A 21,631-nucleotide genomic window follows, 5' to 3' on the forward strand; every position below is an offset into this window, starting at 1 on the left:
TGAGACCCAAGCCTTGATATTTTTAAATGAATAATGAAAACCTTTTATCTTTAAATGGGTGTCATATAAGTGTATTGATGATATAGAACCTGTCGAAATCTTTAGTGACTATTTTTCTGAAATTATAATTAATGTCATTTTAAATTAAATCATTAATATTTAAAAAAACCCTCAAATATTTCATTTAAATCAAGTTTTACTAATTTATTTATTTTTTTTGATTAATTAACTTAAATAAATTCTATAATTTAAAGAATAAATTAAATTATAATTTAAAAAAAAAATTTATTAAAAGCCGAAAATCGTTTGCATAAATTAAAATAATTTTTTTCTGATGAAATTTAAATAATAATTTTTTTCCTTAAACAATTGAATCTTATCTAACGATTGAATATCATTAATGCAAAAAAGGTATTTAATTAGATAAAAATAATGATATAAACTCAGGAAAAAGAAGAAAGTGTTAAAGATACAGTTTATGGTATACATTAATAGGTATGTTGTAAGATTTTCGGCGGCTTCTTTTATACAGGAAAGTAAGTTAGATTAACAGGATGAAATCTGAGAAAAAGACGTTATAGATCTCATCCGAGTTGGAGTGGAATAAGAAAAGAAGGAGCTCTCCTCGCAACAACTCAACTCGATCTTCAAAGAATCTTGTGTGGGCTTAGAAAGCGTGACTTTACCTCGTGCACACTTGAGTCTATGAGTTATCGGTTACTTTGCCTATTCTAGTAACGGTCAGCTAACCATTATTATCTTCTGTAACTTTGTTATCAACTGCTTACCTTGTAGTACTCGTATTATGCTTTACAGCATTTAAAGGTTAATTAAAAATAAGTAAGATTAAATATACTAGGTAATGAAAAAGAGAACATAAAGCATAAATTTTGCAACGGTAAATATTCTATTCAACCAGAAACATTATTGTTTTTTTTTTTTATATTATCGCTCTTGTTAATATCGTTATAATTCACATTCTAGTTTATTTCATTATTTTTTTTCAAAAGATTATTGATCACTATCGGCCTCAATTTTGTTTTTACTCGATCATATATTCACATCGAGTGTTGTTCGCTATTATTCGCTGTATAAAGCAGACTCTGTTTTTAAATTAAACAGTAGTTTCTTTATTGCATTAATTCGTATTATTTATAGACTTACTAATGTCATATTTCAAAATTCGCTCAATAAATTACAACCTTATCGACTTAAATTGAATAATCGCAGCAAAAAATATACGATAAAAAAATTCAACCTATTTTTAGACAAAATTAATTATCATCAATCAATCAATTAGCGGTGCTTGTAAAAAAATTTATTCAATTAAAGAAATCCTCGATTTTTATAGTAAAATTTAAATTTTTAGTGAGAAATAAAATTGAAGGTAAATTTCTATACACGCAATTTTCATAATAACTATTTAAGATGTAATGATAAACAATCGTTGAGTAATAACAATTATGATAAAAATAATAAATTTTCATTGCATTGTATTCATGTTTTTAATAATTACATTGTAGTACACGGTATTTATTTTAATTAATATTTTTTCTCATATAAAAGAATAATAGATAATTAATTTATTTATTTAATATAATTACTAAATTGTATTATGGAAATAGAAGATAAAATTGATACGAAACTGTTGAGGCTTCAATTAAGAAAAAGGGTATACAGGCTTACTGTAACCCCATAAGACTTCAGATAAGCAAGTAATGAAGAGTTTTAAAACTACATACAAAGGGTGAGGGAGTATACACATAAAAAATAGAGTAAATACAGAATAATACATAGTCATCAAGATAGCTACTCGCACGCGTGAAAATAGGACGCTTCATATTTCCATCCGCTCCGAATATCGCATTACGTGCTCACTGTATGCGTACATCGAAGTAATTCGAAACTTTAACATGCAGTTTCTTTCTTCCCATTCGCACTTGAATTTTTTCCCTCATTTGTTAGCGCTTTTTTTTAACCTTTTGTTAATCTATACCTATTCGAGGGGGCTTCGGTCTCATCGACACGAATTAGTTGACTCAAGGGATATGGAGTAGATGAATATAAAGTCAACTATTGGCACGCGACGTGTATTGAACACTGCGAAAGTAAAGGGTGTGTTAACTCTATTCGTGAGTCACAGCAAAACTGAGGCTTCTGCTCCCCCTTTACTCGGTGGAGGAAGTAAAGAAGCCTCTTTTGCGAACCGAATCTTTCTCTTTGTTATTGAAGCCAAAAATATTGAAATATATATTTAGATTTTTTTTAGTTTATACAGAAAGAACTTTTAAAAACATAAAAATTTTTTATAAATACACAGAAAAAAAGGTTCACTTGAGCCAAGAAAATATTTTTCTTCCTAATTATTTTCTTGAGCAAAAAAAAAATTTTTTTTTGACACAAGAAATTTCACTTATTCCAACAAAATTAATTTTCTTGCTTTAAGAAATACATATCTTGATCCAAGAAAATTTATTTAAATCAAGAAAAGTTTCTTGTTTTAAGAAAATTTCGCCTCTTGCTCCAAAAAATCAAATATAAAAATTTATTGTGTCAAGTATTTATGATAATTTGAATTAAGAAAAAATGACTTCCATCAAGAATAGAATTCCAAGAAAAATTTTTACTTCGGCCAACACAACTTCGGTCTTCCTTCAGGCACCCGAAAATTTTCTTGAGCCAAGAATTTTGTTCTCCAGTCGAGAGATTTTTCTTTCTGTGTACTCCAAATTTTGGTTGTTAAATTTTTGTTACACAGTAAAACATTTTTTATAATATTAACACAAATAATATGTAATAATAACACTATAGTGTGTTAAAAAGATTGTCAATAGATATAGATAGTATGCAAGAAAAATTTGACACATTAAAATGTTAAATTAACACGAAAAAAAAATTAAATTTACACCATTACATAAAATTTTTTACTGACTACTAGTAGTTAGAAACTTTGAAGTTTAATTGTAAAAGACAACTAGTAGGTGGTAATTATTAAAAAAATCTTTCTCAGATAAATTATCTTGATGGACAAAAACTGAAGTTGTACTTGGAATATCTTGATTCGAGTTTCAGCCAAGTCAAATTATGTCAAAAATACTGCTCACGGAATTAGAAAGTCTTAAAACAAAAAAAAAAAGACTAATAACAATAACTTATAAAAAAGCTACAAATAATAGATATAACAAAGCGAAATATGGGTAAAATTATAATTTTCTCGAATTCAATATAAAATATAACCTGACCATTACACTATGCGTAAGAAGTGTTCAATTTATTATATTGAATAGTAAAGTTTACGGAGCTGTGTAGTAAAATTTGGTAAATAACTTGTGAAGTTTACGATGCAATTAACATTTATTTTGCTTGTAAAAGTAGAGTTTTGACGTAATAATTTAAAGATTCAAGATAGTAATTTTTAGCCATATAGTTTTCTCTATGTATAGACATACACATTTATTATTATTATTTATTTTTTTTTTTTTTTTTCAAGTACTATTGTAACTGTTTAAAACTAATGAAAATCTAACAGAAGTACAAGCGGCAATTTAGTACATAATGGTTTATCATTAGAATTGATAATTGTGGAAAATAAGACACGAATATCTCAAGAAATCGTAAAATGAATAAAAAAAGATAATCAAATGAACGATTGTAAATTAAACTGAGGGAAATGCCGATAAATTGTTGTAACGGTGCATGCTGCTCAGCATGTTCTTTAACCTCGTTAGAGGTCCGGTCGAAACTATCGTAAACTCGTAGATCCTGATGATACTTAGACTCTATTTTGCTTCCATGTACCAATCTTGTCCGGATGTAGTTAATGAGAAAGAGATCGGTAGTCAATCTTCACTCATCCGTGTAATTTTATTATCATTAACTCGTATGAAAACTTGCTTTTCATTTTAATAAAATTATTTTATTTATGTGTTTATACACTTATCTTATTTTATATTTATTATTTTGTCATTAAAATATTTAACCAGGTAGAATTTTAAAGTTATAACATCGATATAAAATAATAATGCCATGGATTATGCTAATAAAACTTTAAATTGCCAATGAATTGCTTGAGATTGTGACAACACCAATAAATTGGTTAAGACGGTCTATATATGTGAATATAAAACAAGCCAATCTATTTAACGATAATTGGTTAATCGATTTCTCGTAAATTTCAATACCTTTTAAGATCACTAATAAAAAGTTTACTTGTATACATCATAGATTTTTTATAAAGTCAATTTGAAACGCGCCAATAAAATTTAATTAAAAATTTTTTTATTTCAATGAATTTATTAATACATTTAGTAATTTCTATTGTTGAAAATAAAATTTTTAAAAATATCTAAATATCTAATACTACTTTCGCTTGTTTAATGGCAAGAAAATTTACTTCTATCAAGAACAAAATTTTTTGGAGCAAGAGGCTAAATTTTCTAAAAACAAGATTTTCTTGACTTAAATAAATTTTCTTGGATTAAGATACGTATTTCTTAAAGCAAGAAAATTAATTTTGTTGGAATAAGTGAAATTTCTTGTGTCAAAAAAAATTTTTTTTTTCGTTCAAGAAAATAATTAGAAAGAAAAATATTTTCTTGACTCGAGTGAGCCTTTTTTTCTGTGTTTATATTTTGTTTTGATAAGCGTTTATTTAGCGATTTATGTTTCTTCGCATACTTATATTTCACTTTATAAAAAAGCATTGCAATGTATTGTACATATTTTTGGTGTAGAAATTTTATCTCCTTCAAAAATAGATATAGATATACATGTATAAACTGGACGAATTAAAATAAAAAACAAAAAAAATTATATCATGTACTTTCTCGCCAGATATTTAATGACATTATTAGAACAAACGTAAAAATTTCCAAAAACTAAACATTTTAATGGCTTTTATGTTTCTAAGAAAGCCGAAACTTTGAAATTAAAAAAAAAAAAGAACTTAACTTTAACCAAAAAAATAAAAGTTTGTATTAAAGTTATGCAACACAAAAAATTTTTTTTGGGGTTTAACGAATTATTTATTCGTTGTGAATTTCTTCATTTATTTACAATGTTTTAACCTCGCAATATTTCAATTTTTTTACATCTAATAATTCAAACTTAATTAATCATGATATCAATTAAGCAATAGCAGAATATTAATTTCATTTTATAGATCCATCAATTAATACTCAATTAAATTGCTACCTCACCTAAAGTCAACGTTACATTATTTAACTCATCAAATTACGAAATAAGTTACAAGATCGTTATGTGAATTGCAACAATTAAAGATATTGAGTGAATTGATCTATTGTTGAGAAAAAAAGAGCCTCATTCTTAAATTGAAGATTAATTAACAATGAAAAAATATTAAGAGTACGATGTCAATCATTCTCACGTATCTATTGATGAAGGACAATCAGTTAACTATAATTAAACATTACTTTCATGAATGCAACAATCGCATTCTCATGACAATTCTCTCCATTAACATCCGAATAGTTATGTTATTTTTATCATCACTAAACCAACAATATGATCATTCGCCATTATTATTTTCTTTTCTCATTGTTTTTTTTTTTATACTTAAAAATATTGTGCAAGCAAACAAGTTCATTCATTTGCAGACTTCAGATTCACTATATCTAATGACAAATAATGTTTTTACAGTATAATTTAAAATCATACTCCGATTACTTTATTCACGTGTTCAAATTTCATCTCCAAGCATTTTTCTATTGAATTAAATTAACATTTAAAATATGCCAAAGACAATTTATACTATATATAACAATCGCGTGATGAATTTAAACTAAAAAATGATATCTTTAGAATTTATAAAACGATAAAAAAAAATCCCAGCACATCACTATGGAAATATTGAGCCAGCGTAAGGTTAAAGTCGTTCACTAGTGTAGTATAGGTATAGCAGATAGTCTAGAACATTTATCGTTGAGGTGATGGAGACATCCACGAGACTGGTACCTTCATTCTTATAGACTTTATTTCTTTCGTCAATTTTTTTTTCCGTGATCATCAAAATTTTTTTATTATCCTATACTGTGATTGTTATTATTAATGTTATTGGTGCTGTTATTACCTTTACATTGGCAAGCTTAAATCTATACTCTTCATAACTACATATCATATTTACTATCATGATTCATATTTCATTTCGACGTTTCTAAGTCCGTGACGGTACGACCTAGCTTCCGCAAGACTTTATGTAATATTTTACCTTACATATTTCATTTTGAATTGCAAAAATAGTTGATAATTATTATTTAAAATAGTAAACAGGTTAATTTTCATTTAATTACTAATTGTTTATAGTTTAAACACTAGAGAATATTTTTATACAATGATATATTATTTCTAGACAAGGTGCGGTAAAAATATCATTAGTTTACCGTATTAAAAAATAATAATAATAATAAAAACAGGAGATTAGTAGGCGTGTGTTATTTGATATATCCTAAATTGACAGGATCATCATTGAATAATAATCTCAACATCAATCAGTGTTACTTATTAGTCTGATTAGTGTACAATTATTGTTAACATGACATTACATGCTATGTTAGGCAATGTTCAAATGTCTGCAGAGGCGTTGTTTTATTATTCTTCATACTTTATTTTGCATATTTATATTACTTACCACTTTTGCTAAAATCATTTTCAAACCTTTTTTTTTTAATGTTCTCAAGACTTTTTATTGGGAAATATTATCTGAGACACTTTTGTAGAAAAATATTCTTAGAATCGGTGCCAAAAAAATTTTGTCTACAAATTCTATCCATATTTTTCAAAAAAATTATGAATTTTTAAAAAGAACAATTTTTATTAAATTTATGAGACAAAATTTTTTTTTACATACAGAAAAAAAAATTTCTTGAACCAAGAAAATTATGAGGAAGACTGAAGTTATTTTGGGGCAAGAAGAAATTTTCTTGGCTTAAAAAATTTTAACTTCGTTCAAAAAATTTTAACTTTATTCAAGAAATTTTCAGTCTTTCTTTATTTAAGAAAAGTTACGCTTGACTCAAGACTTTTTTTCTTCCTGTGCATGAAGATTAATTTACTAAAATTTTTTAAGTAAATTTATGCGAACTTTGGGAACAATTTTTGAGAATTAATAAAATTATTTTAGAAAATAATTTTTATTTTTAACAGTATTAATAATTTCATAATTTTCAACGTTTTCCCCGTGCTTGTGCCATAAATTCTTTAAAAATAATCTATAAACTAAAAAATAATGTCAATTATTAAGGATTTCTTAGTATGATTCGTAACATCGAGCTACAGCGGTTTTTTTTTTGTAGTACAAGTCATAGAAATACTAATTTATTGCAGTTTGTTCAAGTGTTTGTATACATCTACAAACATGAAATGGAACTTAAATTTTTTTTTAATACAATCAACCACGCGTATAATATTGTTACTTGATGTTACATAGATATATAAATATAAATACTTCTACCAGTACAGTCATTTCCGATCGCACGACAGGCACACCCATCCTGTTCTATTCTCAATTTTCTTTCACGTCCTACGATCAATTGATTACCCTTGTTATATTTGCATTTGCGATTATGTTCCCTGTAACATCAATATCACCAGGCATTTCTCTTATCAATTTTTTTTTCAATCGATAAAAATTTTAACTCTGAATCTGGTAACTGTGTAATTATTTTTCAGAAAGATTAAAAAAAAAAAAATTGTATTTTAATGAACTGTTGTACTGACACGTGTCGATGTACTGTAGAAAAACAAAATAATTGGATGGATTCTCGGGAGTGTGAAACAAAAAGGGTGGGTGTGTAATATTAGTAAAGTCACTAAATTAACAGCAAGCATAAGTACATTACAATTGTTCACGTGCCTACGGTTAAGTAACGCGTGCCGTCTGACCATCCTAACGTGCATAATAGTAATATAACTGGCATTCACAAGACCCGTCAGTTGCAGGCACTCCAAAAAAAGAGAGAATGGATAATAATGTAAATAAAAATATAAAATAGGCGAATGAGATGTAACTGAACGGAATGTCTAAATACGATATTTATATCTACATAATACGAGCGTACAGGGCACGTTTCAGTTAGCAGTGTAACGATACAAGTTTCCGTACAATCTATTTAATATAACAAGTATTTAAGAGAATAGACGAACGGTCCTCGATACCGTAATTGTGAGTTCAAGCTTACGCGGGGGTGGTCATCAATCCGTGAATCCTCTACGTATGGTGCCACGCAACCGATTTACATAATTCTGAGATCTCGAATGGCTTCGTTGAAACATTTAATTTTTATTCACTTAAACTTTTTTTTTAATTTATTCCGTTCTGACAATTTTGTTTTATTACACTTTAGCTTCATTATAATTAAGTCATATTATAATTTATACTGGATCAATTTACGTTAAACGGTACAATATATATAAATATACCGTACGAGTAGAGCTAAGGTTTACTTCAGATACATCATGCAAAAGATTTTTCATAATTGCGGACTCTAATAGACTCATAAAATACCGACGTACAATTATATTAATATCATAGTGAATAATGGATGTTATTAAAATTTTTAAAAGTAGGTTCAATCGCTGGCAATTAATTGTTAATGAAATGAGCTTGATTTTATGTTCAATCATTTCCTTTTTATACTACTCTCGTAAAACATTTACCATCAGCTGTAGCGTTTAAAACTAGGATTTAATTCGTCACATTAAAAAAAAAAAAAAAAACTACCTTACACTCGTCAGTAATTAAAAGCATATTATTATTATTATTATTATTATTATTATTATTATTATTATTATTAAAAACACACTATTTTAAAAAATTTTCATAAAATAGTGAATTTCCATATTAACATTTAATCATTAAATCAAAATTTTACTACTTTCGAGCAACACGCTGACAAAAAAGTTGAATTAAAAAAAAAAAAATAATAATTTCAAAGAATTTTAATCTCTTGAATAATTTACTGTTGTAAAATTCATTTAAAAAAGTTCATGCGCTACACTAGAGTCAAATGAGTATTAACTTTTTATGAAATTTTTGGGGGTCTTGAGATTTTTCTCAATTTTAATAGTATATCAATAATTTTATCATGATTTATGATTTTTTTTATTTACCTGAAATATTTTAAAAAGTAGTAAATAATTTTATTAATTAAAAATCTATTATTCTAAAATGAATATCCAACTTTTGAGGGAAGATCAATATATGATTAAACTCATCAAAACTAAGATATAAAAATTTATATCTACTATTAAATCTTACTTCAAGAATTTTTATGCTTGATTCAAGACAATAAAATTCTTCAAAATAATTTTCTTGATTCAGGAATTTTTCTTTTGAATTGTTAATTTTTTCTTTCATAGTGCAACATAGATTTTTTTTTACAAAAAAAGTAGCGCTATAGAATGAAATTTTTTTATAAATTATTAGCTGATTAATTAAAAGAAGAAATTAATTAGTGATTATTAGTCCGAATAAAAAAATTAATTTCTAATTTTCATAGTTTATTCATGATTTAGTTTGTTAACACATTGTACTTTTCTATGCTTCTTAGCGCATTAGATCTTTTACGATCAGTTTATTATCTCAGACTGATTGCCTCACACGATATCATTTTTACATTCTACTTAAATAGGTTAAAATGTATACCATGATATATGAAGGAAATTTATTGATGAACTTAACTGACACAATTTGAATATATGTAGTCGATCATTACATCAATGTTAAAAAATTTTTCAATTTTAGAACTTAATTTCGGTAATTATGCAAAAGTAGGACTTCACCTATTTTTGAGTGTAAAAAATTAAAAAATTGATCTTAATTTATTTCTAACTTTAGAACTATAGGATTTTTTTTTTTTTTTACTAATTATTACAATTGAAATTAATCTAAAAATTTATTTCAGAGTGTTGAAGCCACCAGGCGGCGGAAGCAGTGACATATTCGGTAGCGGAGCAGACGAAACAAGCCCAAGGCGTGTTAAAAATCACAATGCATCCCAGCTTGGATCAGCATTATACGGCGACAGTGGTGCGAGTACAGGCAGCAGCAGTCCCGAGACACCACGTGCCAACAAGCCCGGTAATGATTCTCACAAACGTCTGTTTGGTCCTCCCGAACCCGTTCCCAAAAATACAAAAAATCACATGCGCAGCAACATCTCCCTGAGCGGAAATGACAATATTGACAATATAAACTCTTCAAACTGTCGCACAATTAAGAACAATGAGTCTAATGGGACTCATATCAACGGCACCGCTTTTGTCAACGGCAACGCTAATACTAATGATATCACAGGTAAACATTTTTAACAACCCAACCAATTCTAACACTACTATCTTGAAATATGTGTTTTTAATCAGGCCCTTAATCCAAATTTTTTTTTAAATTATTATTTCAACTTTCCTTCTTTTATTTATTTACTTAATTAAAAATTTATAAATTATATCATAAATCATAATTGAATTACTTTTTTTTTTAATAATTCAATATTTACTCAATTAATTTGACGAACGCGTTTATTCACCAGATAAATATATAGGTTAATGATGTATTACTTACTATGATAAAAAAAAAAAAAAATAAATAAATAAAATTTACGTGGTTGATGTTTACAAGCAGCTTTTAGGAGAATCAAACGATTTCGTAAGTTTAAAATCAGACAATAAAAAATTAGATGACATTACACTATAATCAGAAACACTATTTATACTTATCCTTATACTTATTGCGTTCATCATATTATTAGCTCATTTATTAGATACCTCTGCCATAAAATATTAAATGTAGATAATAAGAAAAAAAAAATTTAGTTAAACTGTTAATTTACTTAGAGAACGCTTTTTACCCTAGTTATATTATATTTTTATTATTTATTATGATTTTTATCATTTGAAATAAAAGTAACATTTCAGGGCCTGTTACCTTATCAGACACATATTTTGAGTTAGTCATATATCATTATTTATGCATAGTTTTTATTGAAATACTTACTCACACTGCTTTTACTTTGCAAAAAATAATTGCACGATGTATTATTTTGTTTGCTCACACTCACCTCTCACTTTCTATCATGAAATTTTTTTAATCGATTATTATTTTATGTTTTTATAACCATAAATCATTTTGATGCTTTCACAAAAATTACGCGTCTTAAATTTTTCACTTGAATAACATTCTCCATCAAGCTATGATCATAATCATCCATTTACCATCATAATACTTTAACATACAATAACATTTATACATGTATTATGTACTAATACGTAGATTATTCATTTATGTCTAACAAATGCGTCTTTAGATTGAAAGTTCATTTTGATGAGATTTAATATTTAGAAATATCACTTGTATTAAAGATTAATTTAGAATAATTTAAAGATAACCTAGACAAAAATGCTTATTGTGCAAAGATATTTGATAAATTTTATAAAATTTTTTTTTTTATTAGAATTACATAAAAACTTCTTAAATAATTATAAAATATAAATTAATAAATTCTTACATAAGTTAATTTTCAATTTATAATATTGTGAAATTTTTTTAATTAAAATCCTAAAATATGATACTGAAATCAGCCGTCGTTTGACTTTTCTTAAATTTTTTTCATTAATTAAATTATAACTAAAAAAATATCTTTAAAAAATGATACTTTTAGTTTCTTGAATTTTTAAAATTTTTATTAAATTAAATTAAATTTTAAAAATGTGAAGTTTTTACTTTAATTTTTTTGTACTAATTTTGTCAATAAGAAAAATCCTAAAAAATGTCAGATCTAAAAATTTAATTTTCATCCTAAAATTGACTTACAAATTATATAGTTAGTTTTAAAAAATCTTAATTATTCATAATTTGAAATAAAAAAAAATTTATTTAAAACAATTCATTCTAAAGACGCATAAAAAGAAGAATACAAAACACTAATACAAAAACGGATTATCGAATCGCGTGTTCGCGATAAATTTTGTCTCGGTGCATGGGGTGAATATGTACGTGCTTTGATGCCGGGGTGTGTGTTACTATCCCTTTGGTCCCGACTGGTGATGGCCCCGCAGGAGGATCATCCTTTATTCCGCGGAATCCCGTCACTGGAGATGGAATTGACATAACGCCAGTGCGGCGCAGCACACGAAGGTGTCGAGGTAACGTTAAACGTTTTAAAAATTACCAAAAAAAAAAAAACCTCAATGTTTATTTAAACACGTAATTATTACCCATTTTTTTATTTACTTACTTATTTCTTTAATTTTTCACTTAAGTGAAATGTTGAATTGTTGCGAGAAATTATTATAGTATTTATTGATGTTGTTGTGTCTATACCGTCTATGTACAATAGCGGCTATAGCTCTTTACAATGATAACTGACCTTTAATAAATTCCATAGTACAATGTGGCTAAATTACCGATTTCTTAAATTAATTAATAATAAGATTTTATTGTATTAACTACTGGGTCAGCGACCTTGATTTAAAGACAGTAGTAATCTATAAACTTTTAATTTTGTTTATTAAAAAGTACTGTGACCTTCAACCTTTCCAAGTGTATATCATTTGTAATCATATAAATTATCTAACTTTATATAATAATTGTCAACTTAATTTTTCGTTTAAAAAAGCATGATTGTTTATTTATATATTTTTTTAATTGTTTGCAATTATAAATTCTTTGTTTTACTTTTTTACTAGATTAAAGGGGTATTCTGGTATAGAAATTTAAAAAAATTGATTTTTTTTTTCATATATTCAAAGCTTAATCCTATAAGAATATATCTTTAGAAGGATTTTAGAAAATTCGAATTATTCTCGGATAAATGGCTATTTTTTTGACGCGGCATCCAAATCGGCCCGGCCGGAAATATACTGCGAAAAACTTTGAACGCGTTTTTTTTTTTAATTGTCTTTTTTAAAACGATACCCACGATTTTTCAAATTCTACTAAACCGAATTACTTGAAATTTGATGTAAGTCTTCTTTACAACCTTTATGACGTTTATGTTAATAATTAATTATTAGGGTGTTCCAAAATGTAATTTCGATGACGGACCTCTCAAAATTGGAATTTTAGGTTCCGCTTTTATTAGGAGTTGTGTTTGGGTATTTCCTGACATATTTTCAGCGTAAAGAATTTATTTGATATTTAGAGAATTTTTTACAGAACCTTTTTTTGGATACTTCCCGCCAAATTTTGAAATTTCAGGGGAAATGCCCAAGCAAAGCTCTTGTTAAAAAATTCTCTGAACATCAAATAAATTTTTTACGCTCAAAATATGTCAGAAAATGCCCAAACACAACTCCTATTAAAAGCGGAATCCAAAATTCCAATTTTGAGAGGTCCATCATCGAAGTTACATTTTGGAACACCCTATTAATTATTAAAAATGTCCGAAGAAGCCATGATCCATGGCGAAACGTCGCTGAATTGAAAAATAAAATTAACATAAAAAGAAATTGATCCGTAATAACCTGAATTACTTACTTCTTTATAAATTTCTCTATTACATGAACTATCCTCATTGCCAAATTTCAATATTTACTATTTTTAAAAAATTCGGAAAACTCAAAAAAAGTAGTATAAAAATTAATTTTTCTTAGGCAGGTGCAATTTGTGATTTTTTTTTCTCCAAAAAAATGAATAGTAAAAATATTGATTGCCTTTTTTTATGACACTTCAAAAATTATCTTAAATTCAAACTTCTACATCAGAATACTCCCTTAATATAAGGATTTTCGGTGGATTTCCGGTCTAACAGATATTTATATTTTTAATGTTTAATTGATTTTTACTTTATGATTTAAATTAAACTTGAAAATACTTTAGCTTTATATAAATACTTCAGTAGCGACAAGATTAAATTTAAATATAACAATTTTAATTTAAAATTGATGACAAAATCTCATAAATTTTATTTACTGAAATTTTAAAGTAAATCTAAAGCTAGATTATTTACAAGTACACTTTATGAAGACTAGTAACACTCGTTTGAATTGAAAATAAAATATCTGAATTATTTTAAGTGTCTTTCAATGAAATATTATTAATTTTAAAAGGCTTCCAAGATACTTAGCGACCTGAAGAGTCTTCCTTGAATAAAACCAACTGCCTTGACCTTCTTATCGCGACAAGTATTTATTATATTTAATTTTTTGTTCCTCTAGATCGCAACCCGGTGACAGGCGCTGGATACACACCTGACTCCCAGAACAACGTGGCATCGCACAATGGCAGCAGCAATGCCAGCATTAATGGTGACTCAAAATCAACCACTGACTCATCTCCATCAAGCACAAAACAGCAGCCGGGTCGTGGTCGCGTTCCACCTGGTGGATTCTCATCTGGGCTTTGGTAAAAAAGGATTACCTTTTTATTGAGTATTTTTAATCTCCCATGAGATAACGACAAAAAAATACTTGAGAAAAAAAAACTAAAATTAATCAATTTGTCAATATTAACTAAAGATTAATTTTCAAATGCTTTAGCCGTTGTCATTCCTATTTATTTTGTATCGCACTTCGGCTTATTACTTTTTTTTTTATTTCAATTAAATTATAACTAGACTTTCTCTTTAAAAAAAACACTTAATGTTTTGAAAAATTATTTATACGTCTACTATAATAATGGTAAATTAATTGGTGTTGAATAAAAGAAATAATTATTAAAATAAAATGAATGAATTTTGTATTGTAATAAAATAATTTCAAAATTAAATGTAATTGAATAATTGAAATAATCTCGGGCGTATTTAATGATTGTACATTTAATCTTACTATTATTAATTAATGATCCTATGTTTTTATCATAATTATTTAAATAAATAAATATATAAATCAAATGCACCATATGAAAGTTATTAAATAAGTGCTTTCTTACTTCTGTGCCTTCTTACTATCGTATTATATATTAAATATTTTTTTTGGCTTCTTAAAAGTCAGTAAAAATGAAATAAAAATAATAATTATTAAAAAAGTGGATAATAACTAGGTACTTGAATAGATTCAACTGTAAATGAAACGCCCGAGTGCTCTTAGTGATTTTTTTTTCTTTTCTTTAACTATTCTACTCTGATCATCTCGTGTAATAATTCATAATTTTATTTTTCATATCTCTTTTATTATTATTTTAAAAAAATTTTTTGCGCATTCCTTATTTATCGGTGTGCATCATCCAAGACGGAAGTGCGTTTGGCTCGTAGCACAAATATTTCAAACTCGTTCAACACACGAGATTCGCTTATAATTCTTATCATAACGGCACTTATTTATTTTAGATGCGATAATATCAGCTCTCAATAATATGTATCAACATTTATAGGTAACAATATTAATAATAATAATCATTTTTTACGAACAAAAAAAATTATAAAATTAATTAACGAAAACGTTTCATTATGAAATAGTTGAAATTACTTTTATTAAATCGCAATATACTCATTTACACGTATGTTATCATGTAGTTTTCTTTTTTGTCACAAAGAATGATTTTTCAATCAAGAATACAAGTGACTCGACTTCATTTTTGGTATAAGTTAGATAATATAAAATGTAATAATAATAATAATAATAATCCATCATTACTTTTTGTACTCTGGCAATTAATAAAAATTTTGTAAGCAAAATTACGATTATCCTTTTTATTTGTTTCCTTCATATTTTACTTATTTCAAGGTAATAACTATAATTACAGTAGAGTAAATGGTGATTATAATTTACAATACGGGTTTGTGCTCAGGAGCTCGAGTAAGTGAATAAACTTTTAATGGTACCGTTTTTATACGGTGCCGTTAATGTTTTTCTATAAAAAAGGAAATTATTTTTTAAAAAGACACAAAAAATATTTGTCCAACTTATCTTTTGAAAAAGTTTTAAACACTATTATCGTGTTAAAAAATAAAACACATTAGATAAATTAATAAATATATATCAAAATTGTCTTTTCTTGGTTAGACAGTGAAAGAATAATTTGATCTTAATACATTGATGGTATTATATTAAAGTTACGTTTATAAAAAGAAGAATTTCACAAATTTTATTTCTTCATTTGTACAAAAATGATAAATACTATTGACAATAAATAAAAATAAAAAATTTTCTTCATTTCGACAGCAACTATGAATTATTTTTTATCAGCAATACAATTATTAATAATCGTTTTAATAACAGACATAAATAATGAATAACTTAGATCTTTATAAATCTCTAGTTGATAACAAAATTACGTCAAAAATGAGATTCAATTGAAATACGGTGTTTATATGTAGTATAACAATTATGGTTGTTACTTAATTAGAAAATTAATTATAACTGCCCAATAAGGTTTTTTACATCATTTCGGTTAACGCTACATAATGATATAAATAAATTTCTTCGATTTCCAGCATCTTCTAATTTTTTAGCAAGCTCATTAGCTCGTTTTGTAATATGAGATTTGATTCCAGCGATTCTGGCTGCATTAAATCCATACGATTTTGGGCATGGGCCTTTAGCAAGCTTGTATAAAAAAGTTACGGTTTCTTGAGTAGCGTCAGTCTCTTCACTCTCAACTTGACATGCCATGTGAGCTGGTGAGACAGCGGGATTATCTTTAAATTCGTGTACCAGCATATGATAGTGGGTAGAGAATAAAGTTCGACATTCAAGTTTTGAGAGGGCTTTGAGGATAGCCGCAGCTATTGTTGTACCATCGTGTGTTGATGTACCTCGTCCGAGCTCGTCAACGAGAACTAGAGAATTTTTCGTAGCATGTAGTACAAATGTAGCAGCTTCGCTCAATTCGACTAAAAATGTGCTCCTGCCAGTTCTCATGTCATCATTGGCACCGAGTCGAGTGAAAACACGATCTATCAACGAAAGTTTACAACTTTGTGCTGGTATATGGCAGCCTATATGTGCCATAATGCTCAGTAAACCGACTTGACGCATTATTGTTGACTTTCCACCCATATTTGGTCCAGTTAAAATCACCAGAGGTCCGTAGCCATTTATCGCAAGTGATGTATTGTTGGGTACAAAATTTTCAGATGTGATGAAAGGATGAATTCCTTCTTGAATATCTAACATAATTTCATCCGTATCGTTGATTTCTGGAGCACACTTATCACCGATCCTGGAATATTCAGCAAGAGAAATAAGAACGTCAAGAACAGCAACTTTATAGACAGCTGTAGCCCACATATCGTAATCCTCGCTGAACTTTGCAAAAGTTCGTCTATCAGAATCTTTTCGTACTTTATCATGATGTTCTTCAGCAGCTGTTTGTCGTTCTTGAAGTTTTATAGTTTGTTCAGTCGAGTAGCGTTTAAATCCGTTACGTTTATTTTCCAGTTCGTAATCAGGAGTAACTTTACTCGCGCAACTTTCTGGAACTTCAAGTTGATAAGGATCATCACCCCCGCCTATGTATTTAATTTCAGTTTCAAAAAATTCGCTTTGGGATTTTAAATATTCATTTGCATCCTTTTTTATTTGCTCTAACTCGACAATCACTTGATCATATTCCAAGTCCATTCCTTTTTTAGGAATTATACATCCTTGTTTTAATGCTAATGCTGAATCGAATCTCGCATCAAAATGGTTTAGGGCTTCAGTCATGTCAGGAAATTCTCCTTTCGGTTCAACTTGTGTTGTTTGTACTATTAAATCGCTCACCAAGGAGTCAAAAAGTTTCATAATTTCAACTACTTGTTTGAAACCGTTTAAACAAGTCACCAAGTCGGTAATTTTTCTTTTATTATATGTCATCCATTCACACATGATGGCACGAGAATCGGGATGATTTTTGACTTTGGAAGCATTACCATGACCGTGAATTGTAATTAGTAATCTCTCGAGATCTGGAAGGCTACTCAACTGCTTTTTAGCATCATGACATATGCGTTTTAGATCACGCAACTCGGAGACAGCATCTATACGAGCTGTAATAATATCTCTATTACAAGCTGGCCTACAAACCCATTCTTTTAATAATCGCTTACCAAAATCAGTACAGCAATAATCTAAAGTCGTTAAGAGTGAAGGACTCTTACCAAGAATATTTAAATTTTCAATAGTCGCAGCATCGATAACCATATTAACGAGTGGACCAACACGCTTCTCATAAACAACATTCATATCAGGTGGAATATATGTTTGAAAGTTTTTAAGCGCGAGTAGTTGTTCATCTAACACACATTCAGTTAGTACAGAAACACATCCTCCAAGAGCATTAATAGCCAGTTTTTTGTCATCAACTGGGTTAACAGTTTTATTATTATCATGATAATTTATAAAAGGTTTCAATCCTTCTGGCCAAGAAAATTCATCTGACTCGTATTTAAAGTAGTGGCCGTCCTTAAGCCTATTAAGAATCACCTTGACAGACCAAAATTGATCTTTTAACAAAGCCTCTTTTAATGTTGTCACAGGCAAATGCGTATTGAGAATTTTCATCGTTACTGGAGAAAGATTTCCTTTTCCATAGACAACGTGGGCAGGTGTATAATGAGACAATAACGTAAGGAGACGTGAATTGTGACAATCATCTTTGAATTGACCTAAATGAAAAATACCGATACTTGTGTCAATAAAACAAATACCATAAGTAGGTAATTTATTGGAATGATCTTCGACCAATGACAACAAATAATTAGAATGCGATGAAAAATTTTCTATATCTAGGACCGTAGAGATTCGTGTACCTCGAGTACTAATTTGGCAGACTTCACGTCTAACAAGTTTATCAAATTTAGATGTTTTTGATTTTGATTTTTCACAACGCTTTGCCATCATTTCTGGAGTTTCAGTTTGTTCAACACGAGCTACTTTGTAGCCTTTTTCAACAAAAGTTTTAAAAAGCCGACTGTAGTTCACTTCAAAACATCCTGTATAAGCAAAGTCGCGCTGTATAAAATTTAAGCCAAGAGCATTTACTCCAGAGACTGCATCCATATGATACAGCCCATAAAATTTACCAATTTTATGGAACAACACGCAGTCAAAGTGTTGACTTTTGAGTGTCCACCACTGACGCATCGATGGGGTTTGCTTATCAAGAAATTCTTGAGGCACATAGAGTGTTTTTGGATTATATTCTGGATGATCAGGTCGTCTTTTTTCCGCATCTAGAATATTTTCCGGCTGAAGAAATGGATACTTTAAATGAGGCCAACTTTCAGCACCCGACACTGATCCTGACTGTAGTTTAGCCTTTGCCAATTGGAATGACTTGCCAGACTCATCCTAAAGAAAATATTCTATTAAGAACTATTCAATCAACACTTAACTGTTAAGCAAAAGAATTTTTCTTACATCATCCTCGACTTTCTTTTTTTTATTTGGATACCACTTTTTACCTCTATCAGGATTCCTCGGTTTCTGTAACAACAAAAACAAAACATTTAGATTTAATTTAATAAATCTGTCAAAAAAATAATTACATTTACCTGTTCTCTTTTAGGTGGTGGCTCATCGTCAGAAACAGTATCTGCCGTATTATTCAACGATGTATCCACTTCAGAGCTAGCAGCAGCTGATGATATTGAAGCGTCTGAGTCTGAAGCATCATCGTCACCTTAAACGAAAATAAAAAATAAAATTGAGCTCTAATACATTACATCTAAGAGTAAACTGTATCTATGAAACGGGACGTATTTTCCAAGTCACTGACAGAAAAAAAAACTCACTTGGCTTGTATTCATCCGAATCATCTCCACTTTCATCAGAAGGAACAACAATCTTCCTCCTCTTCCTTTTTACTGGAGTTTTTTCCTCTTCTTCCTCATCATCATCTGAGTACAGTTCTTCTATCTTGGGTTTTTTAACTTCTCGCTTCCTTTTAGGAGTAGCAGTGGTTTCTTTATTTTCTTTTCCATTGATAATTGCTAAAATATAAAATAAAAAAATTATTCAATACTATTTTATTGGTATTCAACTATTTTATTTGAAACATTTAATGGTTTTATTTTATCAAAATGTATTTTAATAGCATTTCTTTATAACACTGATGAAGTTAGCCGTCAGCTGTTGATTTGAAAAATTTTTTTAACAAATCAATTAGAATAAAAAAATGCTTTCAAAAATTTTCACTTGTAATTTTTACTAATTTTCACATGTGAAACTTTTTAATAATATTTTTTTTTTTAATAATTAAATTGCTATAAAATTTAAAAAAAATTTTTAATATTTGTCAAATTCAGTGTCATATTTCTTTATACAAAGAAAAGTTGTAAATAAAATCGATACCATGATACTGAAATTAAGCATGAAAATTAACTTAGCTGATAGTTGATAATTTTTGTAACAAATAAATAATGGCAAAAAACATTTATAAAAAAAATTGACATTTAGAAATTTAAAAAAAACTACAAATGCAATTTTTTAAAAATAATTTTTTGTTGCAAATTTATTTGTTAAAAAAAATGAAAAAAGTGACAGCTAACTTTAATGTCATATTGAGAGACATGATAATTTTGAGAATTTTCTGACAAATAAATTATAGCAAGAAAAATTTATTTAAAAAATGTTATTTTTAAAAGCTCAAAAAAATTGTAAATGCATTTATTTTAAACAATTGTCTGAACCTAGTTTATTTTTTAGGAAAAATTAAAATATTATCAAGTGTCTGATAAATTCAGTGTCATATATTGCTCAGATATTTATGAAATTAAATATGATCTTACATAGAGTACATTAAATTAGTTAATTATGTATTAATAAATAAAATAACACTGAAGTTAACAAAAACAAAAAATTTTTTTGGAATTTTAGTTTAGAATTAATTTAGAATTAAGTTTCACATGTGAAAATTAATAAAAATTACAAGTGATAATTTTTAGAAGCATTTTTTGATTGTAATTAATTTATTAAAAAAATTTTTTTAATTGACAACTGACCGCTAAATTCAGTATTATTAAATAAATGATAATAAAATTTAAATGCTGACCTTTTTTAGGCTGAGTTTGAGGTTCAGCTTTAGATTTAGCTGGTTGTCGTTTAGGTGTTGCTGGTTTAGATGGTTGTTGTGACTTTGGACGCGTTGTGGTTTTAGTAGCCTTTTTTTCATCTTTTTTCGGTACTTTTTTAGGTGATTCTAGATCTTCAGTACGGGTTCTTGAACGTAAAGTTCGTTTACTCATAATTAATAATTTATGTAATTACTTTATCGTAATACTATTATTTGATTTAAATAATTGTTTACAGTATAGCGTATACTACCGGTGTCACAATCTAAAACGCAAAAAGCGGTGTTTCCTTGTTGGATTTTCGAAGAACTGGCGGGATTCTCCATAACCTCGAAAAATATAAACACAACAAAGGAAAATTGTGTTTATATTCTTTCAGCTCGTTTTCAAGTACAATTTCGTTACTTCAGAGTAATCGTTAGGAAAAAATTTTTTGAATCCGAAATTATGCAATTTACATAACTTTCTGATGAAACAAGTGAAATAAAGCTGATATTAAAAATCCAAATGAAATATTTACAGTGGAAGCTCTTAAAAGTTACCCAGGTTGTCTTTCTTGCTCTTGTTAGCGTTTTATGTGAAATTGAGACAGAACTACAGTAACTTGTAAGAGCTTTCACTGTACTTGTATTGAATAATCATACATAATTATGTAATACCAAATAATAAACAGCTGATAGTCATTT

General features: G+C 27.8%; 2 protein-coding genes across 5 annotated transcripts in view; one reads left to right on the forward strand and one right to left on the reverse strand.

Moving 5' to 3' along the window:
• Positions 1-15,629, forward strand: part of Jupiter (microtubule-associated protein Jupiter) — a 44,382-nt gene extending 28,753 nt beyond the window's left edge. For 3 of the 4 annotated variants that reach the window (XM_074249095.1, XM_074249093.1, XM_074249094.1), the window contains 4 exons: positions 9,921-10,312; positions 10,637-10,660; positions 12,070-12,156; positions 14,170-15,629. In XM_074249095.1, coding sequence (XP_074105196.1) covers positions 9,921-10,312; positions 10,637-10,660; positions 12,070-12,156; positions 14,170-14,360 — 694 coding nt within the window. In that variant the 3' untranslated portion in view covers positions 14,361-15,629. The remainder of the gene's footprint in view (positions 1-9,920; positions 10,313-10,636; positions 10,661-12,069; positions 12,157-14,169) is intronic. The other variant, XM_074249096.1, reaches the window with a different exon arrangement.
• A 9-nt stretch (positions 15,630-15,638) lies between these two features.
• On the reverse strand, positions 15,639-21,370 carry LOC141531341 (putative DNA mismatch repair protein Msh6). The gene is made up of 5 exons (XM_074249088.1): positions 20,927-21,370; positions 19,668-19,865; positions 19,428-19,555; positions 19,294-19,359; positions 15,639-19,224 (listed from the first exon to the last, which is right to left on the reverse strand). Exons 1-5 carry the CDS (start codon positions 21,117-21,119, stop codon positions 16,306-16,308), a joined length of 3,504 nt encoding a protein of 1,167 aa, XP_074105189.1. The 5' UTR covers positions 21,120-21,370; the 3' UTR covers positions 15,639-16,305.
• Positions 21,371-21,631: the final 261 nt, after the last annotated feature.

This window comes from Cotesia typhae, unplaced genomic scaffold (genome assembly GCF_013202065.1).
Source record: "Cotesia typhae breed Kobodo isofemale line unplaced genomic scaffold, CoteBio_Ctyphae contig_5, whole genome shotgun sequence".
NCBI classification, from domain to species: Eukaryota; Metazoa; Arthropoda; class Insecta; order Hymenoptera; family Braconidae; genus Cotesia; species Cotesia typhae.

Bases quoted from the DNA above. Each gene is read 5' to 3' on its own strand.
- LOC141531341 (XM_074249088.1), bottom strand. From the start codon at position 21,119: ATGAGTAAACGAACTTTACGTTCAAGAACCCGTACTGAAGATCTAGAA. The intron at 19,556-19,667 runs GTGAGTTTTTTT...TTTTCGTTTAAG, and splicing joins TTCGGATGAATACAAGCCAA to GTGACGATGATGCTTCAGAC. The intron at 19,225-19,293 runs GTAAGAAAAATT...TATTTTCTTTAG, and splicing joins AAAAGAAAGTCGAGGATGAT to GATGAGTCTGGCAAGTCATT.